The sequence below is a fragment of the Cynocephalus volans genome, chromosome X, assembly GCF_027409185.1.
Source record: "Cynocephalus volans isolate mCynVol1 chromosome X, mCynVol1.pri, whole genome shotgun sequence".
Taxonomy (NCBI): domain Eukaryota; kingdom Metazoa; phylum Chordata; class Mammalia; order Dermoptera; family Cynocephalidae; genus Cynocephalus; species Cynocephalus volans.
The window spans coordinates 168,169,612-168,191,182 of NC_084478.1; the positions used below are offsets into that span (position 1 = coordinate 168,169,612).

General features: G+C 42.3%; 1 protein-coding gene across 1 annotated transcript; it reads left to right on the forward strand.

Annotated features, from left to right (window-relative positions):
• The first annotated feature begins 1,103 nt into the window (after positions 1 to 1,103).
• On the forward strand, positions 1,104 to 21,551 carry LOC134368543 (transmembrane protein 185A-like). Its single transcript, XM_063084978.1, has 6 exons — positions 1,104 to 1,116; positions 5,048 to 5,240; positions 7,664 to 7,871; positions 13,418 to 13,501; positions 19,154 to 19,330; positions 21,450 to 21,551. Exons 1-6 carry the CDS (start codon positions 1,104 to 1,106, stop codon positions 21,549 to 21,551), a joined length of 777 nt encoding a protein of 258 aa, XP_062941048.1.
• The last annotated feature ends 20 nt before the right edge of the window (positions 21,552 to 21,571 follow it).

The following is a 21,571-nucleotide window of genomic DNA, read 5'->3' on the forward strand; positions in this document are numbered from 1 at the left end:
GTCCTTCCACTTCTAATTTGTTTAGAGCTTTTATCTTGAATAGGCACTGAATTATGTCAAATGCTTTTTCTGCAATTATTGAGATAATTATGTTTTTTGCTTTTTCAGTCTACTAATACAGTGAAGCATGTTTACTGATTTTCAAATGTTAAGTCAAGTTTGCAATCCTGGCTAAATCATGCTTGGTCATAATATAATATGCTTTTTTTGTAGAATTGCCAATTTTCTTTATCTTCTCAAATAACCAGCTTTTCGATTCATTGATTTTTTTCTCTAGTGTCTTTCTACTGTATTTCATTGATTTCTATGTTTATATTTATCATTTTCTTTTTCTGTTGACTTTTAAAAATTTCTTTCTCCTCCTATTTTCTTAAGGTGGAATTGTATATCACTGACTTGAGATTGTTTCTAATGTTAAGTGTTTGACGGTAACATTTCCCTTAAGTACTGCTTTAAGCTGTACTTCACAAATTTTGGTTTGTTGTATTTTCACATTCATGCAGTTCAAAATATTTTCTAATTTTTCTCATTTTTTTTTTCTTTTGCCTATGGATTACTTAGAAGTGTAGTGTTTAATTTTCAAGTATTTTGAGAATTTTCCAGATATCTTTCGTTAGTGATTTCTAGTTTAATTCCATTTTGCTTAGAATTTTACTTTGTATGATTTCAATCCTTTTAAATTGGTTAAGCCTTTTTTTATGGCCCAGAATTCAATCTATCCTATTGAATGTTCTACATTCACTTAAAAGGAATTTGCATTCTACTGTTGTTGGGAGGAACTCTTTATCATATCAATTAGGTCAAGTTGAGATTGATAGTGTTGATTCAATCTTGTATACTTAGTAGTTTTCGTTTTATGTGTTCTATCAGTTACTGAGAGAAGAATGCTAATTACCAGTTATAATTGTGGATTTTTCTGTTTCTCCTTTTGGTTTGATTAATATTTTCTACATGCATTTTGAAGCTTTATTAGGTATATAAATGTTTATGATTGCTATATCCTCTTGACAAATTGACTCCTTTATCATTATGAACTGCCTCTGTTTGTCCCAGGTAAGATTCCTTGTTCAAAATATACTTTGTCTTATGCTTTAGTAGGCAGAATGGCCCCCAAAGGTATCTCAACCCTAATTCCTGGAACCTGTGATAGTGTTATATTGCATGGCAAAGGAGACTTTGAAGATATATTTAAGGTTACAGTATTAGTTTCTCTTGTTACCATGACAAATTACCACAAAGTTAATGTCTTAAAGCTACACAGAATCATCATCTCACAGTTCTTTAGGTCAGAAGTCTCCAGGTATAGTATGGCTCACTAGGGTCTTGTACTTAGATTCTGACAAGGGTGAAATTAAATTGTTAGCAGGGCTTTATTCATTTCTGGAGGCTCTGGGGATTAATCTGCTTCCAAACGCATTTGGGCTATTGTCACAATTTAGTTCCCAGCAGTTATAGAGCTGAGGCCTGCATTTCGTTGCTGGCTCTCAGCCAGGAGTTATTCTGTACTTCTGGAGGCTGCTTGCCTTTCTTGGCTCAGGGTTCCTTTTCTCTGTCTTCCAATCCAGCAACGGTAGGTTCAGACCTTCTCATGTTTGGAATCTCTCTGACTTCCCATTGTGCCTCATCTTTCTTCTTCCACCACATCTCCCTTATTCTTCTGCCTTCTTATTTTTCTTTTAAGGGCTTCTCTGATTACATTTGGCTCATCTGGATAATCAAGGACAATTTCCCTGTTTTTTTTTTTTTTTTTTTTTTTTTGTGGTTGTTGCTGTTGTTTGTTGTTTCTTTGACAGTTTTTTAAAATGAGACATAATTGATTATATATAATTGTGTGATACAGAATTGAATATCAATACATGTGTACAATATGTGGTGATCAAATCATGATAATTAGTATACTCATGTTTACAAAACATAATCTTTGTGACCCTTAGGTATTTTCTCACTAAACCTGCACCCTATCCGCCTTTCCCTGCCTCTAATAATCACAGTTCTCTTCTCTTTTTTCTTTTTTTGAGGCTGAATGTATTTTTGTGATTCTCTTTCTTTCTTTCTTTTTCTTTCTTTCTTTTCTTTCTTACTTTCTTTTCTTTCTTTCTTTATTTTATCCCCCACTTATGAGTGAGGACATGGAGTATTTCTCTTTCTGTGTCTGGCTTATTTCACTTAACATAATATTCTCTAAGTTCATCCATGTTGCTGTGAATGGCAGAATTGCATTCTTTTTTATGGCAGAGCAGTACTCCATTGTGTGTAAATACCACATTTCCCTTATCCAGTCATCTGTTGATGGACATTTCAGTTGGATCCATATCTTGGCTATTGTAAATAGAGCTGCAATAAACATGGGAGGGCAGGTATCTCTTCAACATAATGATTTCCATTTCTTTGGGTATTTACCCAGCATTTGGATTGCTGGATCATATGGCAGTTCTATCTGTAGTTGTTTGAGAGACCTCCATCGTGTGTGTGTGTGTGTGTGTGTGTGTGTGTGTGTGTGTGTGTGTGTGTGTGTGTTCCATGATAGCTCTACTACTTTACAGTCCCACCAACAGTGTAGGAGAGTTCCCCTTTCTGCACATCCTTTCTAGCATTTGTTATTCTCTGTCTTTTTAATAATAGCCAGTGTAACTGGGGTGAGATGATAATCCCCCTGTTTTAAGGTCATCTGATTAGTAACCTTAATTTCATCTGAAAAGTCCGTTCACAATAGTACCTAAATCAGTGTTTGGTTGAATTACCAAGACAGGAATCTTGGGAAACATCTTTACAATTTTGCCTACCACTGGGCCTTAAAATAGGGATACTAGCCTTGTTTATTCAGGTGGATCCAGTCTAACCATATGAACACTGAAAAGCAGATAACTCTCTCTGACTGAGAGCAGGAGAGAGATGGAAGAAGTCAAAAACATCCCAAGCATGGGAAAGATTTGATATAGTTGTTGCTGGCTTTGAGGTATAAGGGCCTATGTGCAAGGACCCAAAAGAACTCTCTAGTATCTAAGGGCCGCCCCTAGCTAACAGCCAGCAAAGAAACAAGGACTTCAGTCCTACAGCCAGCAATAAGAAACTGGATTCTGCCAACAACCTGAATGAGCTTGGAAGAGATTCTGGACAGAGTCTTCTGATAAGAGGTGTGCCAACGGATATCTTGATTTCAGCCATATGAGATGCTTACACTGAAACAAACAAGCCCAGCTGGCCTTCTGTCATACAGAATTGTGTGATAATAAATTTGCATTGTTATAAGCTGCTAAATTTGTGGTGATTTGTTACAGCAGCGGTAGAAGACTAAAACAGATATTGATATACTCAATCCACCTTTTTTTGGTTAGTGTTGGTGTAGTATAACTTTCTTCATTCTTTTGCTTTTAATCTCTCTGTGACTTTATAGATAAAATGAGTTCCTTACAGACAGCATATAGTTGTCTTGCTTATTTATCCAATCTGATAATCTTTGTCTTTAAATTGGTATTTATTCCATGTGCTTTTAATGTAATTATTTGACAGGGTTGTGTTTTAGCTACCTTCTTGCTGCAGCCTGGAAACTATCTCCAGCCAGTTAACTGGGGCAGTAGTGAGGCTTATCTCCTTTGTTTCCTTCTTTGCTTCCTCCCTCCCTCCCTGTCCTTCACTGCCTGTTGTACAGTGTCTGAAAACTGTTTTGTATATTTTGCCCAGTTTCTCGTTTAAGGTGGGAAGGTAAATCCTGTTCCTGTTATTATATCAAGGCTGGAAGTCGACATCCTCAACAATATAGTTTCTGATTAATATTTCAAGGACAGCCTCTACATTAATTCCTTTTTATGTGAGATAGGAGTGTGTGTGTGTGTAGTTTGTGTGCATGTGCCTGTGTGAACATAATTTATTCTGTCATGAAAAGTACAATACAGTTGGCTCTCTGTATCTGTGGGTTCCGCAACTGCAGATTCCCCCAAGTGCAGATCGAAAATATTCACAAAAACATAATAAAAAAAAGAATGCAACAAAATATTCAAATAAAAATTCATACAATATAACAGCTATTTTGTGGCATTTATTTTGTATTAGGTATTATAAGTAATGTACATTGGTTCCAGGACCACCCTGCAGATACCAAAATCCGCAGATGCTCAAGTCTGTTATATAAAATGGCATAGTATTTGCACATAACATACACACATCCTCCTGTATACAGTCATCTGCCCTCCATATGTGGGTTTCTCATCTGCAGATTCAACCAAGCACAGGTTGAAAATATTTGAAAAATAAAAAAATAAATATTACAATACAACAGTAAAGAGTAATATAATTTTAAAAAGATCATTACAACTACGTTCATAGCATTTACATTGTATTAGGTATTATAATTAATCTAGAGATTATTTAAAGTGTACAGGAGTATATGCATAGGTTATGGGCAAATACTATGCCATTTTTTAACAGGCACCTAAACATCATCAGATTTTGGAATCCACAGGAGGTCATGGAACCAGTCCCCCTGCAGATACCGAGATGACTACATGTGTACTAAAATGTACATGCCATATGAACATGGCAGATGTCTGGCTTTTTAAAAATACAGTCAAATAGTCAGTGACAGAACTGGACCAGTACCATATCCTGAACATGTCAAGCTTTTCCAGTCTCCGTGTCCTGGTGCGGCTCATTCCTTCTGCCTTGAATGCTTCCTCATGTCACTCCCTTTCCTGCCTGGTGGCTTTCCTCATTTCCTCCGGAACCAGCTTCAGGGTCACCACCTGCTTCCCAGTGCCTCAGACAGAGTCCATATTTCCTCTTCCCAGCTTCCATCGCACCATTACAACCAACATGTTATAACTGTACGTTTCTGTGTGGAGTCCGTCCTCCTAGAAAGTCCTAGAAAGCAGGACACTTATTTTAGTTTTCTTTATGTTTCTTTTATCCTCAACACAGTATGTCTGCAATATAGGAATTTTGAATAAATGATTGTTAAATTAGTGACTCTTTTTATGTGCTGAAAAATAATGCTGTTATTACTCTGCATTTCAATATCACATGTTTGTCAAAGTGAACCCTCTTTAATCAGTTTACTTTTCTCCTAGCAAATTCCTCATCTATGCCTGTCTTCTGCTGTTCTCTGTGCTACTGGCCCTTCGTCTGGATGGCATCATTCAGTGGAGTTACTGGGCTGTCTTTGCTCCAATATGGCTGTGGAAGTTAATGGTCATTGCTGGAGCCTCAGTTGGAACTGGAGTCTGGGCACGAAATCCTCAATATCGGTAATACTGCTTTATAAAATCTGTTGGTCTCCATCCTAAGGGAGCAATATCTTGGTTTTTCTCACTTTTGATAAAGTAAGGACTCTTTCCTTTTCTACCTATCTGGGGTTTTATAAGACGTATAGTAGAGGCAAACTGAAATCTCCTCTACGTTTTTAAAAATTAGGTGTTTGATATGTATATCCTTACAAAGCAGTGTTATTTAGGGTGATTAAGTTCCCAGCTAGTCCATACATGCCTATATAATATAAAATGTACCCAAAATACAGAACTGATATGCTACATTAGACTAAGAAGCATGAAACTACCCTGTTGTTAGGAGAAGACATTCACAGTTCTAGCTTTGGTCATCACGGGTCTCTCTTTCTCCAATTCATTTTTGGAACTGGGGCTTCCCTTGTCCCATCCTCTTAGTCGTGGGGCTTTACGACTGTTAGCAAGGGGACATAACTTGGCCAGGAGACCTGAGTCCCTGAGCCAGGGGCTAGGGAATGAGGAAAGTTGAGGGCCAGATGCTGAGAAGGAAAGCAGAGTTTTGGGGGGCAGGGAGAGGGGTAACTTTTAGCTTCTCCACCACCCCCAAGCTCTTCTTCTTGGATGCCTCAGCTGGTCTAAATTCCTGGGAGTTGGCTCACTCTAGGGTGCAGCCTGCTGTGTCTGGGATGTGGGAGAGGCTTTCCCTTATCCCTTCTCTCTCACAGAAATTGGAATTACAGAAAGGAAAAGGGGGGACTTGAAAGTGGGAGGCTGTTCTAAACCTTTCCCAGGGAGATGGGGAGAGAAGGAATGCTCAGTAGGCAGGTGGGGAGGGAAAAGGGAGATACATGTAGCTGCTCATGTCGGAAATAGGTACAAGTTGGGACCTCCTCAACTTTTTAAATTCTTGGTTATTAACTTTAAAAATAATTTAAGATTTAGATTGTGTAAATTATGTATCACGTACATATCTAAAAACTTTAAACTAGCCACACAGACAGCGTTGGCAGATGAGGGCCATTCATGTGTAGCTATGTTAAAGTTATTAGATTATTTCTTTAAGAGATTGGTTACCAGGGTGGCTGCACATTTTTTCTTTTTCATGTTTTCAGGTATCTAATATTTGCTCCTCAAGAATAAAAAGTTAAAGATTTTAGGTCCCGCTGCTTGATATTTAGAAGCTATGTAAACTTTTCTTCGTTGGTTTGATGTAAGATTTTTCAAGGAAGGAAAGGAATTGTGTATGTGGTCTAATGTATGGAACATACAGACATGGTCATTCTAGTGTTAACATCAAACCAGTGCAATGCTGTTGGGTCCTACAGGAATAATCTCTGACCTCATTTTCTCTGTGTTCTACACTCAGGAGTATTTATCACCAACAAGACATGCATATCATAAATATTCATCTGTGTTTTGAAGGAACATTGTAGTTCTTTCAAATGCATTATAAAGCGTTTTCCTGATTAGCAGTCTTATCATATTTAAACTGTTAATCTATGAAATTTATGCATGATACTTAAACAGCTAATGAAACTGATTTTGTTTGAGAATAGTTTTAACTCTTGTTCTTTCTCTTTCATCTGCAGGTGTTAATTGATTCTAATGAAATAGAAAGGAAAATAAAAACGCATTTATACTTTTTACAGGTTGAGCATTTCTAATCCTAGATCCAACATGCTTCAAAATCTGAAACTTTTTGAGGGCTGACATGATGCTCAAAGGTCATGCTCAAAGGAAATGCTTATTGGAGCATTTTGGATTTTTAGATTAGGTATGCTCAACTGGTAAGTGTAATGCAAATACTCCAATATGCAAAAAAAGATCCGAAACCCAAAATGCTTCTGGTCCCAAGCATTTGGGGTAAAGGATACTCCACCTGTATTTGCATTTTAAAATAGTACTAAACGATAGATACTATTTCTTATTGAACTATGACCCCCACTTTTTCATAAGTTAGTTATTTTTGTAGTATTGCATGAAATGTGGTTTACATGATTTTTAATTTGTTGAGAGATGACGATCATAAGACCTAAGGGATTTTTGCCAGTTTTTAGCATTAGAAGCAATCAGCCTGAATAATGTGGGAGCTAACTCTTGTGGTTGAACTAACTTTATGAACACAAGTGTATATGTACATTGGCAGGTAAATAATAACTGCTTCTTTCTGAGAATATACTTATGCAGTGAAAACATTAAAATCCGGCTTGGTTATAATGTTCATTTGTTGTCAGATAGTAATTCTTTGATGTTTAAAGGATTGCCTATTGATAGCTAGGCTTAAGTTAGCTTTCTACCTCTTTTCTCTGTGCCTTTTTGTCAAATTTACGAGTCAAACTCAAAGGATCAACATAAGTCGGTATTTGCCCTGAACTGCTTGCTTATAATGGAGGTTCTGAACTGAGGGTGTTTTTTCTCCTTCTTCCTGTTCTTCTGTCCCATTTTAGAACAGAAGGAGAAACGTGTGTGGAGTTTAAAGCCATGTTAATTGCAGTGGGCATCCACTTGCTGCTGTTGATGTTTGAAGTTCTGGTCTGTGACAGGATGGAGAGAGGAAGCCACTTCTGGCTTCTGGTCTTCATGCCACTGTTCTTTGTTTCCCTGGTGTCTGTTGCAGCTTGTGTTTGGGGCTTTCGACATGACAGGTCACTAGAGGTGAGATCTCATATGTTTAAGAATTTTTTCAAAAATAAAATCTTTTGGTCAGTTATTCTAATGTCAGTTTTATGCCTTTGGTAGGAAGAGATTGATCATTAACTCTAGATCATGGGATACTGGGAAACAAAAGAGAATGGAAATAATTGTTTCTTTCTGGACTGGCCTTTTCACCCAGGCCATCAGCCTTCTCCCAGCTTCACATCTTTCCCTATCCACCTGTGTCAGTCAGGCTTCTGCAGAGAAACAGAACTAATAGGATAAATGAAGGTGTGGATACAAAGAGATTTCTTTTAAGGAACTGGCTCACATGACTGTGGGAGCTGGCAAGTCTGATATCTATAGGGCAGGCAGGCAGCCTGGAGACCGGGCATGAGTTGAGGCTGCAGTCCTGAGGCAGAAAGTCTTCCTCTGCAGGAAACCTCAGTCTTTGCTTTTACAGCTTTCAACTGATTGGATGAGGCCCATCCATCCACATTATGAAGGGTGATCTCCCTTATTGAATGTCAGTCCCTTCACAGTGACCCCTAGCCTGATGTTTGATTATATAACTGGATACCATAGCCCAGCCAAGCTGACACATGAAACTAACTATCTCAGCAACTCAGACCTCATGATCTTGCACCTCAGGTGCTCTATGGTGAGCTTATCCTGATGTGTCCACACGTTTGTGTATTCATTCGATAATCATTTATCTGGTATTCACTGTATGCCACTGTAGGCCTTTTTGCCTAAGCATAGGGGATACACAGATGAATAAAATACCAGGACTAGTAATACTAATACTAGAGTAATGAAAATAAGTGCAGGTAACATTTACTGAGCACTCACTTTGTGCTAGGCATTGTGCTAGGCACCTCACAACAGGGGTATCTAATTAAATATTTAGAACAACCCTGTGAGGTAGGTGCATTCGCTTTCCAGAGAGGGTAAATAATTGGTTCATGGCCACACTTTAAGGGCCAGGGCAAGGATTCTATTTCAGTCAGCCTGATTCCAAAGTCAGGCATTTAACTTCACAGAAGCTGAGGGCCCAACACTGTGTACTAACTGGTTGAGGGAGAGCTGGAGACTCTAGATGCCTTGTTTCGAGCCATGAGGATAAAGAGTGAAGGAAGGAGACTGTAGTTGGGTTGGAAGGGCACATAGGAGCCAGAGTGTATGTCGCTCATGTGAGCCTTGACCCCAGGTGTAGGCTTGAGGAAAAGGTAGTCAGAGAAAGGGACAGTAGTGGAGCAAGGCCCTGTGTGACCCAGAGGGAATGGGACCCAGAGTGCCAGAAAGGGCTTGGCCGTGAACATGGGGGAGGTTCCCAACTCTGGTGCTGGCGGAAAGGCCAGTCGTGGCTGTGGCTGGGAGGTAGGGGTGGATTGTGGACTCCAGTGGCCCACTTTATCCGTCCCTGCATTCCCTAAGCCTTCAGTGATCCAGCCACTTCTCTTTGGCACTGCTCCCCTCTGGCTGCTTGCTGGGGACTGCTGAAGAAAGTCGTGTGACCTGTGGACTGAACCACCCCAGGTTGACGGTCTCCACTTCAGCCAGACCAGGCATTCTCAACGGAGCAGTAGCACCCAGCCTCCCATGGGGTGCAGATTGGTTTGGGATGGGGAAAACTCTCATTCTTTTCATGAATAAAGCACCAATATGTATACAGTATATTATGTACAAAGCATCTGTAGTATTAATATTTCATGGGGGCAGGGGTGCACAATTAGGAAAAAAAATGTCTGCCCAGGCTTCTTGGGGTGCGGCGTGGGAGGGCAGTAATGAGAGCAGGACTGAGAAGTGTCGAGTTGGACTCTCCCGTGCCCGGGCAGCCGTTACCCATCTGTCTCTATTCGCATGGTGCTCCTGTTCCCCAGGAGCCACTTGAAACCTTTGCCCCTCTTAAAGTCCTCCCTGTTCTCCGTCCTCCCGGTGAGTCCTCCCTCCTGGGGACAGCTAGTCTCACTTGTGCTTTAGCCCCTATCCCCTCTCAGCATTCGCTCCGGACTGACTTAGCCACACCTGATCCAGTGGCTCTGGCCTCTCTCATCTGAAAGAGAAAACAAAACAGCAGCAGCAAACCCCTCCCAACCCTGTCTAGCCATTGTGCTTTTTCATTCCGTGCCCAAAACAGCTCCTTGAAACAGTGCTGTTCCTTCCCCACTTCCTTATTCCTTCCCTCGGTCCTTGCAAAGCCCCCTGCACTCCCGGAACCTGGCACAAACTCCTCTGGCCGAGTCCCACGGGCCTCTTTAGTCCTCATCAGTTCTGACCATTGGCCACTCTGTAGCTCCTGGTACTGTTGAGCGTTTCTTGAAACGACCGAGACTGCCCTCATTTCTGGTCTTTTGACCCTCTGGCCACCTTGTCTTCAGCTCCTTCGTTGTGTTCTTCCCCCACCCACTCCTTACAAGTCGCTCTTTCTCAGTGTCCAGTCTTGGGCGTTTTCTATCCTCACTGCACATGCTTTCTCTGAATGATCATGTTTCCATTCCTGTTTCAACTGCCACAGAAGCGCTGTTGCTTCCTCAAGCCCTATTTCCGACCTCGCGCGTCAGCTCCAGACTCCTCATCCACCTTCCTCCCAATCGGCAGTCCCAATATTGGTGAAAGGCACCGTTCCACCTAGTCATACACTTTATACTTTACGCCTGTGTTGCTTTGCGTGCTTTTTTCTATTACCTGAGCAAAGGAAGTAAAACCAAGCATTGGAAGTCATCACAAAAGCTTACATTAAACAAAATCAAGGAAATCAACACGTTCTAGGTAATACACATTTGCATCCATGTTTCTCAGTAGGGGAGGGAGCTGTGCTATTGGCATTTGAATAGGAAATTTGAACAGGACTGTCCTGTGCATTGCAGGACACTTATTCCTGACCCCTGCCCACTAAATCCTAGTGAAGGTGCTGTCCCCCAGGTCTTTGTGACATCCGAAGGTGCTGCTACCTGTTTCCTAGCCTCCCCCCAGAGGGAGCAGTGTTGCCGAGGCTGAGCAGCACTGATAGTTACCCGGATGCTGTTGCATGGAGGCTGAGAACAAAGTTAAAGGAAACTGTAAAAATGTGGAACTTTATTTTTTAGAAAGCAAAAGCATACACAAGGGCTAGGACTGCATTGGGCATGAGCGACAGACAGTAGGTCTTTGGTATATTCATCCTCTTGGCACTCCTACCTATGGGAAGAAACAACACGCAGGAGCTGAGCTCCCTCTCGGGTCTTGTGTCTCAGGAGGAGTACCTTCGTTGGGGACGTGCCGATTGAGGGTCGGCTCCGCACAGAGATGTGAAAGAAGTGTTGGGGTCTGCCAGGGAGCCCTATGGTGAGAGGGGAAGAGACAGCACTTTTCAGGCACCCTAAGGCGTAGAGGCAGGAGAAAACACAACTGCCGAGTGGACTCCATGTGGTTCAGATTTCACTGGGGCATAAGGTGGAGAACGGAGGATACTGTTGGATTGGGGCAAAAGGAACGGAGCCTCTACCAAGGGATTGGGCTGGATAGGGGCCACATCCTCAGCCCTCAGAGCATGCGCTCAGGTACGCCAGGCCCCCTAGTGAACTCACGGTGCACCAGGAGATAGTGGACATTTTGAAGAAAACAGTGATGCTTGACATTTGTTGGGACACCATACAAACTGCTAGCTCGAAATAGTTTATAGTCTTACCATTAGGTCACACTACCTTCCTTTTGGTGATGTCCTATCTTTAAGAAGCTGGGTGATCGGCAGTTGCTGTGATTGAAACCTAGCGCTGTGTGAAAATTCAGGTAAGAAGAGGGAACAAGAGTGGAAGTGCCACTAGGCGTTAGTTGTGGTTATTTAAGAATGAAGAAAAGTAATGTGTTTCTTTTGATTTATGTGAATTATGTTTTCAAATGGCTACTTAGGACAGAACTATTTGCTGTGTTTAGGACGAATTACTTAAATCAGTGGAACTATTAGGTATTTCTTTTGGCCTAGGTGTCTGTGGAAGAATTATTGAGTCTCTAAATGCCCTGCAAACTGAGAACGCAGGGGAAGCTCTGGGCCAGGTCACAGATTTTCATTCTGTAGGCAAGGCAGCAGTGAGTACTGCCACCGCAATGCACAGCAGCCTGGAGGGCATGTGGGAGCAAAGGGCCATCACGACCGCAGCCAGCAAGGCCAGCAAGGGGGCTGTTGAGGTGGTTGGGGGTTGGTGAGGAGGAGGGCCTGACTAGGTGGGATAGTCCCCAGGGATTCAAGAGGAGTTTGCATGGTAGAGTGGACAGGACTTGGTGACTGAACGTGAGCATGTGGGAAAAATAGTGTAGGGTGATTCCTGCGTTCACAGTTTGGGGACTGAAGCTGCTGTGGTGCCTACAGTACTACGGGAGGCTACAGAAAAGAGAGGGACAGTGGGCTTCAAGGAAAAAGGGATGATGAACTCAGTTTGGAACTGGCTTAATTTGCAGATCCTCTAGGAGAACCATGTAGCACCTGCACAGCTGGGTCTAGTGCTTAGCAAGAAGACTTAAGTGGGACATGAATTTGAGAACCAAGCACTAGGAGGTAATGCCAGCCAGGGGCGTGGCTCACATTTCTTCGCTCCCGTCACCAGAGTAGAGTGAGTGAATGAAGGTGTGTGTGTTTGTGTTCATGTGTCTCTAGTGGGGAGCATCGCGATTTAAGCAGAGGAAAAAGAAGCTGAGATGGAAATGTCAGAGCACCAGGAAGAGGCCAAGACTGCATGATGGGACCCTAGAAGCCCAGAAGGAGGGTTACAAGAAAGGAGCTGTCAGCACTATCAGAGTCTGCAAAGACTCCCAGGAAGATGTGAATAAAGCGTTCCGCTACCCCTAGTTATTGGTGACCTTGGTGGAAGCAGTTTCCCGGTTCTCCAGGGACAGAGGCCACATCACAGCGGGGCAGCTTGGAACGGCAGTGAAACAAGAGGCCTTCAGTATCATTGCTATCGCAAAGCTTGGCTGCTACAGGTAGAGGAACTTCAGGCTAAGAAGGGTACTGGATCAGGGAGGGGTGGGTTTATTTGGTTTGGCGGTTTTCTTTTTAATCAGAAGGAGTTAACTTGTTTCTGTGCTGCTGGGAAGGATCAGTGGAATAGGCCGTGTTAAAGATGCAGTAAAGAATCTGTAATTGATGCCTCGATGTGACAGTTCCTCAAGGAGCCCCAAAGGAAGGGGTAGGACGCAGGACCCAGTCCTAGGTATGAGAAGAAGGGTGGTTACAAGTCAAGATGATTGTTGGTAGGGGCAGGAAGGAACATTGGAGTGCCCATGGCAAATTGCCTCATTTCTCTCTAAACTTGGAAACAAGGTCATCAGGTGGGCAGGCAGGCTGAGGCCTTGAACAGCAGAAGGGGAAGGGCAGCATTGAGTGGAAGGGCCAGGCAGGAAGCTGGGCATGTTTCTCCACAGCAGAACATCGTTGTGCTCCTCTGGTGCCAAAAATCAGGAGTTTCAAGTGCAATGTAATAAAAGTTTTACTGTATTATAATTTGCATTGCCTTTTATTGTTCATCAAATAACTGAAGTATGGAATACAACTTTTACTTGGTTTACCTGACTCTTCTCTTCATTTTTAGTTAGAAATCCTGTGTTCTGTCAACATTCTCCAATTTATATTCATTGCCTTAAGACTGGAGAAGATCATCCACTGGCCCTGGCTTGTATGTAACTTTTTAAATACTTAAATAAATTTTTCTTTTTTATTATAAAAGTAATTTATGTTTATTATAGAAAACTTGGAAAAGACAGAAAAGCCTAGGTAATAGACTAATAATTACCCATAATCCCACCACTGGGAGATAATACGGTTAGTGATTTTATTTCCTTGTTTTATACAAATAGTTGGGATCATACCGTGTGTATAATTGTGTGTTCTGCTTTTTTGTTTTAACATTTAATAAGAAGCATTTTCCCATGTTAAAAAAGAAAAGGTCTTTATAAACATGACTTTTAAAGTTCATGTGATGCAAAATATTCTTCAAACGCATTTATCAAACCAGCTCCTTCTCAGTATTTTGGCTGTTGTCAGTGTTTTGTGATTTTCAATCATGCTGCAGTGTATATATTTTTGCCTAAAAATCTTGGCCTGATTTTTTAAAATTGTTTAGTAAAAACTCCAGAAACAGTATTACTAGGGTATGGACTTTTTGAGATTCTTAAATATATATATTGCACTACCAACTTGCTTTTCAAAAAGCTGTACAAATTTACACTTTTGCCAGGGAGGGATCTACATCAGACTTCTGAACTGTGACTTCAGTTAATGAGTGTTTGGTTAAAATCATCTGTGGATAGAAAGGATAGATAGATAAATGGCAAGCTAAAGATTAGAGAATATAGGATGGTTTCAACTGTTAAATGCATAGAAAGAAAACTGAGAACAAAGGCAGAAAAGTTACATTGCCTGTGGGAGGTGAGGTCATGCCAGTGTTTTGGTTTCTGTTATTAGATACACACGTGACATTTTGAGTGTTAAACCCAGTTTACCTTTAAAAAGAAATGAAAGTAATAACTATAGTAAAAAAGAAAATATTCAATTGAAGGCAGGGAAGAAAATAAGGTAACATAAGTATACTCTAATATTAAAGAGAAGATTTATCACTTCTGCCCAAAGACTTGGATGAAACTTTCATAATCAGAAATATTCTTCAGGAACCTATCCTACATCTTCAAGGTGCTGTATCTGGAGAATGATAATTGGGTTCAAAACTTTCTATTGTGACATGGATGAAAGAAATCCACATAAGACCAAACTTTTAGTATAAGGTACAATCAGCAAAAAAAGAGAAAGATTAGGAATTTTCAGAGTTTTCTGCAAGTGAGCAGAGGGATTTTTCCACCCTCAGTGCTGTACAGCTCTCAGTGGATGAAGCAGTCTGATTGCACATTTTCCTTATTGAGTAGGAGAGAGAGCAATTAAAGCTGTTAAAATCACTGACATTCCACCCAGGAAGGAAACTCCAAGAATTGAGTGCATCATCACAGATGTGCATTGGAAGGGGGAAGACAGGATATGCAGAAGAGACTCTTGAGCAAAACCTGCAAACAAGAACTCCAAATGAATCAGGAAGATTAAAAAGTCACATACAACTCAAATCATAGATCTAAAAGTAAAACATAAAACTATAGGACTCTTAGAAGAAAACATAGGAAAAATCTCTGGGGCATGCAATTGCATGAAGAGTTCATAGAAATGGCACCTGTAAATGTAAATTAGTGCATACATTATGGAAAATACTTAGGAGGTTCCTCAAACAACTACAGATTGAACTGCCATACGATCCAGCAATCGCACTGCTGCATATACACCCAAAGGAATGGAAGCCATCATGTCAAAGGGATACCTGCAGTCTCATGTTTATCACAGCTCTATTTACAGTAACCTAGAGTTGGAACCAACCTAGATGTCCATTGACAGATGATTGGATAAGGAAAATGTGGTACAGATACTAAACGTAATACTACTTGGCCACAAAAAGGGATGGAATTCTGCCATTCACAGCAACATGGATGAACATAGAGGAAATTACGTTACGTGAAATGAACCAGGCACAGAAAGAGAAATATCACATGTCCTCACTCATAAGTGGGAGAGAAAAAATAAAAAGAAGAAAGAAAAGATAGAAACAATAACAATAATATGTTGAACTTTCAAAAAAGAACAGAACTGTGGTTATTAGTGGTGGGAGAGGGGGACGGGAGAGTAACAGCAAGAAATTGGCTAAGGGTCACAAAGACTGGTTACGTTTTGTAAATATGAGAATACTCATTATCCGGATTTGATCACCACATACTGTACACAGGTAATCATATACAAATCTGTACCCACACACATATATAATCAATTATGTTTGAATAAAAAGATGGTCCAAAAAGTGGCACCAATTCTATGGTTCATAAAAGAAAGAAATCAGAAGTTTGCACTTACTCAGAATTAAAATGAAATGAACGAAAAGACAGGCCACAGATCAGAGGAAAATATTTGCAAAGCACACGTGAAAACATTGACTTGAATTCTTGTTAGTGTATGGTGAGAGGTACATTTCTGGTTGCATTCTTCTGCATATGGATAACCAGTTTTCCCAGCACGACTTGTTGAAGAGGCAGTTTTTTCCCCTGTGTAGATTTTTGATGCCTATGTCCCATATCTGATGTCTGTAAGCCTGAGGGGTGATTACTGGGTTCTCAATTCTGCTCCACTAGTCTGAAGTTTTATTTTTATACCAGTACCATGCTGTTCTGGTTACAATATCTTTGTAGTATAATTCGAAGTCAGGTAGTTTCATGCCTCTGGCTTTATTTTTTATGCTCAGGATTGCTTTGGCTATTTGGGGTCTTTTGTTGTTCCATATGAAATGTAAGATTGTTTTCTTCCATGTCTGTGAAGAATGTCATTGTTATTTGATGGGGATTGCACTGAATCTGTAGCTCACTTTGGGTAGCACAGACATTTTCACAATGTTAATTCTTCCAATCCAAGAGCATGGAATATCTTTTTTCTATCTTTTTGTGTCTTCTTTCATTAATGTCATAAGTGGTTTGTAGTTCTTGTTGTAGAAACTTGATTAAAGACTTAAGTATAAGACATGAAACTGTAAAATTACTAAGGTAAAATCTACGTGAAACACTTCAGCAACTAGGTCTGGGCACAGACTTTATGAACATGAGCCTGAAAACACAAGCAGCAAAAGAAAAAATAAACAAATAGGACTATATCAAAGTAAAAAGCTTCTGCACATAAAAGGAAACAATCAACAGAATGAAATGACAACCTACACAGTGGGAGGTAATTTTTGCTAATTATGCATCTGACAAGGGGTTAATATCCATACTATACAAAGAACTCAAGCAATTATACAGTAAAAAAAACAACTAAACCAATTAAAAAATGGGCAAAGGAGCTCAATAGACATTTTTCAAATGAAGACATACAAATGACCAACAGGTACATGAAAAAATGCTTAAGAGCACTAGTCATCAGGGAAATGCAAATTAAAACTTCATTGAGATACCACTTCACCTCAGTTAAACTGACTATAATCAAAAAGATGGTGAATAACAAATGCTGGCGATGATGTGGAGAGAAGGGAATGGTCCTACACTGTTGGAGAGACTGGAAATTAATATAACCACTATGGAAAACAGTATGGAGGTTTCTCAAACAACTACAGATTGATCTTTCATACGATCCAGCAATCCCACATCTGGGTATATAACCAAAGGAATGGAAATCATCATTTTGAATGGATACCTGCACTCCCATCTTCGTCTCAGCTCTGTTTACGATAGCGTAGACATGAAACTCACCTAAATGTTCATCTATGGATGATTGGATAAGGAAAATGTGGTTCATATATGCCGTGGAATAATACTGAGGCATAAAAAAGAATGAAATTCTCCCATTTGCAACAACATGGATGAGCCTGGAGAAACTTATGCTCAAGGAAATAAGCCAAGCCCAGACAGATAAATACTGCATATGCTTACTCCTATATGGGAGCTAAGAGAGAAAGAAGGAAGGAAAGAAAGACCACAGTGGTGCATTGGACTTGCAGAGGGAGAGAACATTCTTTGGGCTACAAAGTGGGTTGGGAGGGATAGGGGAAGGGGAAGGGAGGATGGGGATAATTGGGTGGGGAACATGGGGTACAAATGCAATTTGTGGTAGTGAGTATGCTGCCACCATGAATCTGGCCTTCACATCTTGGGCCCAAGGGGTGACAATCAGCTTTGTGACTCATGAATATTCATAACCAATTAAAAAGAAAAAAAGCATTGACTTGTATCCAAAACATACAAAGAACTCTTAAAAACTCAAAACTAAGAAGGGAGAAATCTAATTTAAAAACTGACAAGACTTGACAGACAGTTCACAAAGACGATGTACACGTGGCAAATGAGCACATGAAAAGTTTACCCGAGGGAAAGGCAAACTCCACCTATCACGAGGTCCCGCAGCCCATTTGTCAGAAAGACAAAACTAAAATCACTGACAGTCCCACGTGTTGGGGAGGATGCAGAGGAACAGGGACACTCCTACAGTTCTGGTCAGAAGACAATTATATTGTCGATCTGTAAAACAATGTGGCACTTTCTTATACAGCTGACCATGTGACCCAGCAGTCCCATGCCTGGGAGCTTACTCTAGGGAAATGAAAACACACAGCAACAAAAAAGCCCACGTGCGAGTGCTTACAGAAGCCTTATTTGTGATAGCCGAGACCTGGAACCACCATCACTGGATGGTTGCATGATCAAGCTGCAGTCATCTTGCGACGGAATACCACTCAGCTATGACAGGGACAACACGTGGACACGGGACAACTTGAGTCAAAGTTTACATGCGGTGTGATACCGTCTGCACAACATTCTAACAGAGACAAAAGTATAGCAATAGAGAACAGAGCAGTGGTTGCCAGGGGTTATGGTGGGGTGACGCTGTGACAATGAAGGGACAGCACAAGGAAGCGTTAGAGAGTGATAGAAATGTTCTATGTCCATCCTGTGGCGATGTGTGTTAAAACTCACAGAACTGTACACCAAAAGCATACAGCCATTTTACTGTGTGACAAATAATAAAAGAAAAAGGGATAAATGAGAAGTGGTGACAGGGGCCAGGGCAGGCAGTAGGAAAATGACTCAAGAGAGCCTGGGCAGGCGACGCCCCCAGGGTGCATCTAGCAGGCCTGAGTGTGGGTGAGACGAGGTCTTTCACGTACAGCAGCAACATACTCAGAATGTGCCTTGGCGTGGTGGCAGGGACGGGTGGTATTACGTCCCCAGCATCAATCTGCCCAGCTCACTAAGTTGGTAGGGGTGGACATGGGGGTCTGTAGGAGCCCAGCAGCCGCAGTTTCTTGGGAACATGGTGGCAAATGTGTTGTCAAAGCACCTCCAGCAGGTTGGGGAAATGTTGCCTGTGGAGAAAGTATGTCGGGGCGATATCATGCGTATGTGCACAGGGTGACAGCAGGGACCCGTTTCCTCGGGCAGATGTGAAGCCACCAGAGTCATGTGGAGCTGGAGGGAGGGAAGGAGGGAGGCTGTCAGGAAGAGAAGAGGATGCGGGGCCAGATGCGAGGCTGTCACCTGAAGGAACAGGCACTGATGACAACGTTTCCTGGGAGGTGGGCCCTGTCGTGCACACGCTCCACGTTTTCCTTCCCATGCTATCCCCACCACAGTCCTGGGAGGTGGGACTGTCCGCGTGCCAGCTTGTGCTGCCTGAACTGGAGAGGAAGGTGACTACAGTGCGTCCTGTCAGAGGCTGGGGCAGAAGGTCTAGACAGATCCTCCTCTCCTCCTCCCCTCAGGTGGCGTGTGTCCCCCTGTGGATTCTCATGTCCTTCCTCTGCCTCGTGGTCCTCTACTACATCGTGTGGTCTGTCTTGTTCTTGCGCTCGATGGACGTGATTGTGGAACAGCGAAGGACGCACATCACAATGGTGCTGAGCTGGATGACCATTGTCGTGCCTCTTCTTACTTTTGAGGTGAGCTTTCTACGGGAAAGCTTGTCAGCCACCAGATTGTCACTCACTGTCTGTGAGTGTGAGTGTGTGTGTGAGAGAGGAGGAAAGTTGGGATGTGTGTGAGTGTGTGTGTGAGAGTATTTGAGTGTGTGAGTGTGTGTGTCAGAGAGAGAGAGAGAGAGAGAGAGAGAGAGAGAGAATGTGCAGCAATGTATGACTTAGGTCACTTTCACAGGGGGTCACTGGTCCTCACAGGTGCCTGAGTCAGCTGTGCTCTGCTTGGGAGGCAGGACTGTGGTGATTCCATTCATAAGCTGGTGACACAGAGGGGTCATCTTGGGGGGCTCTGGAGCACTGAAGAGAAAACCGATCATTTCTCTCAACATTGCTTGGGCATGGCAGGTTCCTTGCAAAGACTGTCTGAGTGGCAGCCCAAGGCCCCTGAAGGACTAAGAGGCCAAAGCTGCTGGAGACCGGAGTTCCTATAATGCCTTTCTCTGACTGGACTGAGAAGGCACTGTGAATTATTTCCCTTTCCCAGTATAAGAGCCAGAGGCCGTACACTCTCAATCCTGGTGGACTTTCAGTGATTCTGAAAAAAAAAAGAGAATGTTAGCTAATGGTCCTATGCAAGTGACATGACATACATGTGTCTAAACCAAATCACATAAATAGCAGCTCTTTGCTGAAAGCCAGAGCTATGGATTCCTTGGGCATTCTCTTCACTACCCTTCCCCTCCCACCCAACGGCCGAAGCCTTTTTAGAAGTCATCAGCAGCATGCATACGCTAGCAAAGGCCACTGCGATATGTCACTCTCAGGCTTAAGAATTCGCTTAAGAAAAAAGACTTTGCCACGCACGTGAAGCACACTGGCCGTTTCACTGAAAATACTAGGAGTGACCTTTGGAGACATCAAAAATGAATTACATTTCAATTCTAAGCCTGTACGTGCACGTGCATACAGGTTAATCCGAGTCCAATAATGAAGGCTTTGTAAACTTGTTTAAAAGAATGGTGTCCACAGACCAATCCCAAATCCAGAAATGATAAGGATTAGCGCCCTTGGACTGAAAGATGCCTCGAAAGGGTCTCTTTCAAACCAACTTTGTACTCCCCTTTTAGTAACAAAGGCCTGGCCATTAGAGGGGCTACTACTTAGTGGGAAGACGACCTAGAATCCTCTCAGCATGGAGATTTTCCACTGTTCCAATCCATCTCCTGTGCAGAGTGAATATTAAGAACAAAGTTGTCGGCAATGGCTAGAGAGCAGGTATCACCAAAGAAAGGGTTGTGTCCTCTCATTTGTGATTGAAAATGACAATTATTTTGGTTTTTTCCCCGCCTCTCCCCCAGTCCTCCGGACTCTCATCTGTTTTCAAATACACGTTCATGGGTATTTTTGTATTGCAATCGTTTACTCATGTCTAGTTAAACAAGTAGGAACTTTCCTCACAGTAGAGTCTCTGTAAAGCAGGCCTCAGAAATGAGAGGGTCTCCAACAATAAGAACAGGATGTATGAGGAAGAAATGGAAAGTAAAGACAACCCTGCCTGGATCGGTGGAGGGATGCATTTGGGACAGGCAGAGCTCCACATGACAGTGCAAAGCCCAGGCGAGCATGTGCCCATCCAATCACACATCAGTGCTCTGAGTACCACTCTGGTCGAGGAGCAAGAGGAGCATTCCGACTGTGCTCAGGCGCAGCCCCACTCTGAGGACAACTGGAGCAGGTGGTAATAAGTCACACTCTTTCTCTGGGCCCTTCTGAGAAGATGGAACCCACCAGCAGGAGTGGTTGGAAGAGACCAAAGCAGGAAAGAGATGGGGAGAGAAGAGGGACACCAACCGAGACTAGATTTCCCAGCCTGGTAGGGACCACCATCTCCTGGGAGGTACAGTCACCCAGGGGCCCAGCTGACCCAGACAGTCCTGGAGATACCCAAGTTCGGACTAACTGGGGACTGGCCCTTGAGCAAACCAGAGAGGCCGGCAACAGGCCGCCCCTGTCTTCAGGGGTGGGAGTGGCCATGGGATCAAGGCTGCTCAACTAATCCAGGGTCTGGCCCCGTGAAACCATGTGTCTCTCAGCACATGGGAGACCTTTCTGGGAATCTGAACCACCCTTTCTACACTTTTAGAAAAGAGAGAAGCTGGGGGGCCCAGCCACCGAATCCCCCCCAACACATGGCCAGGGCTCAATCTCCAGACTGGCCGTGAGCCACCTACGTGACATCACATGACAAATAAAGAGGACGATGAC

Excerpts from the sequence above, each read along its gene's own strand:
- LOC134368543 (XM_063084978.1), top strand. Across the intron at positions 5,241-7,663 it reads GCACGAAATCCTCAATATCG|AACAGAAGGAGAAACGTGTG; the intron begins GTAATACTGCTT and ends GTCCCATTTTAG. Across the intron at positions 19,331-21,449 it reads TGCCTCTTCTTACTTTTGAG|AAAAGAGAGAAGCTGGGGGG; the intron begins GTGAGCTTTCTA and ends CTACACTTTTAG.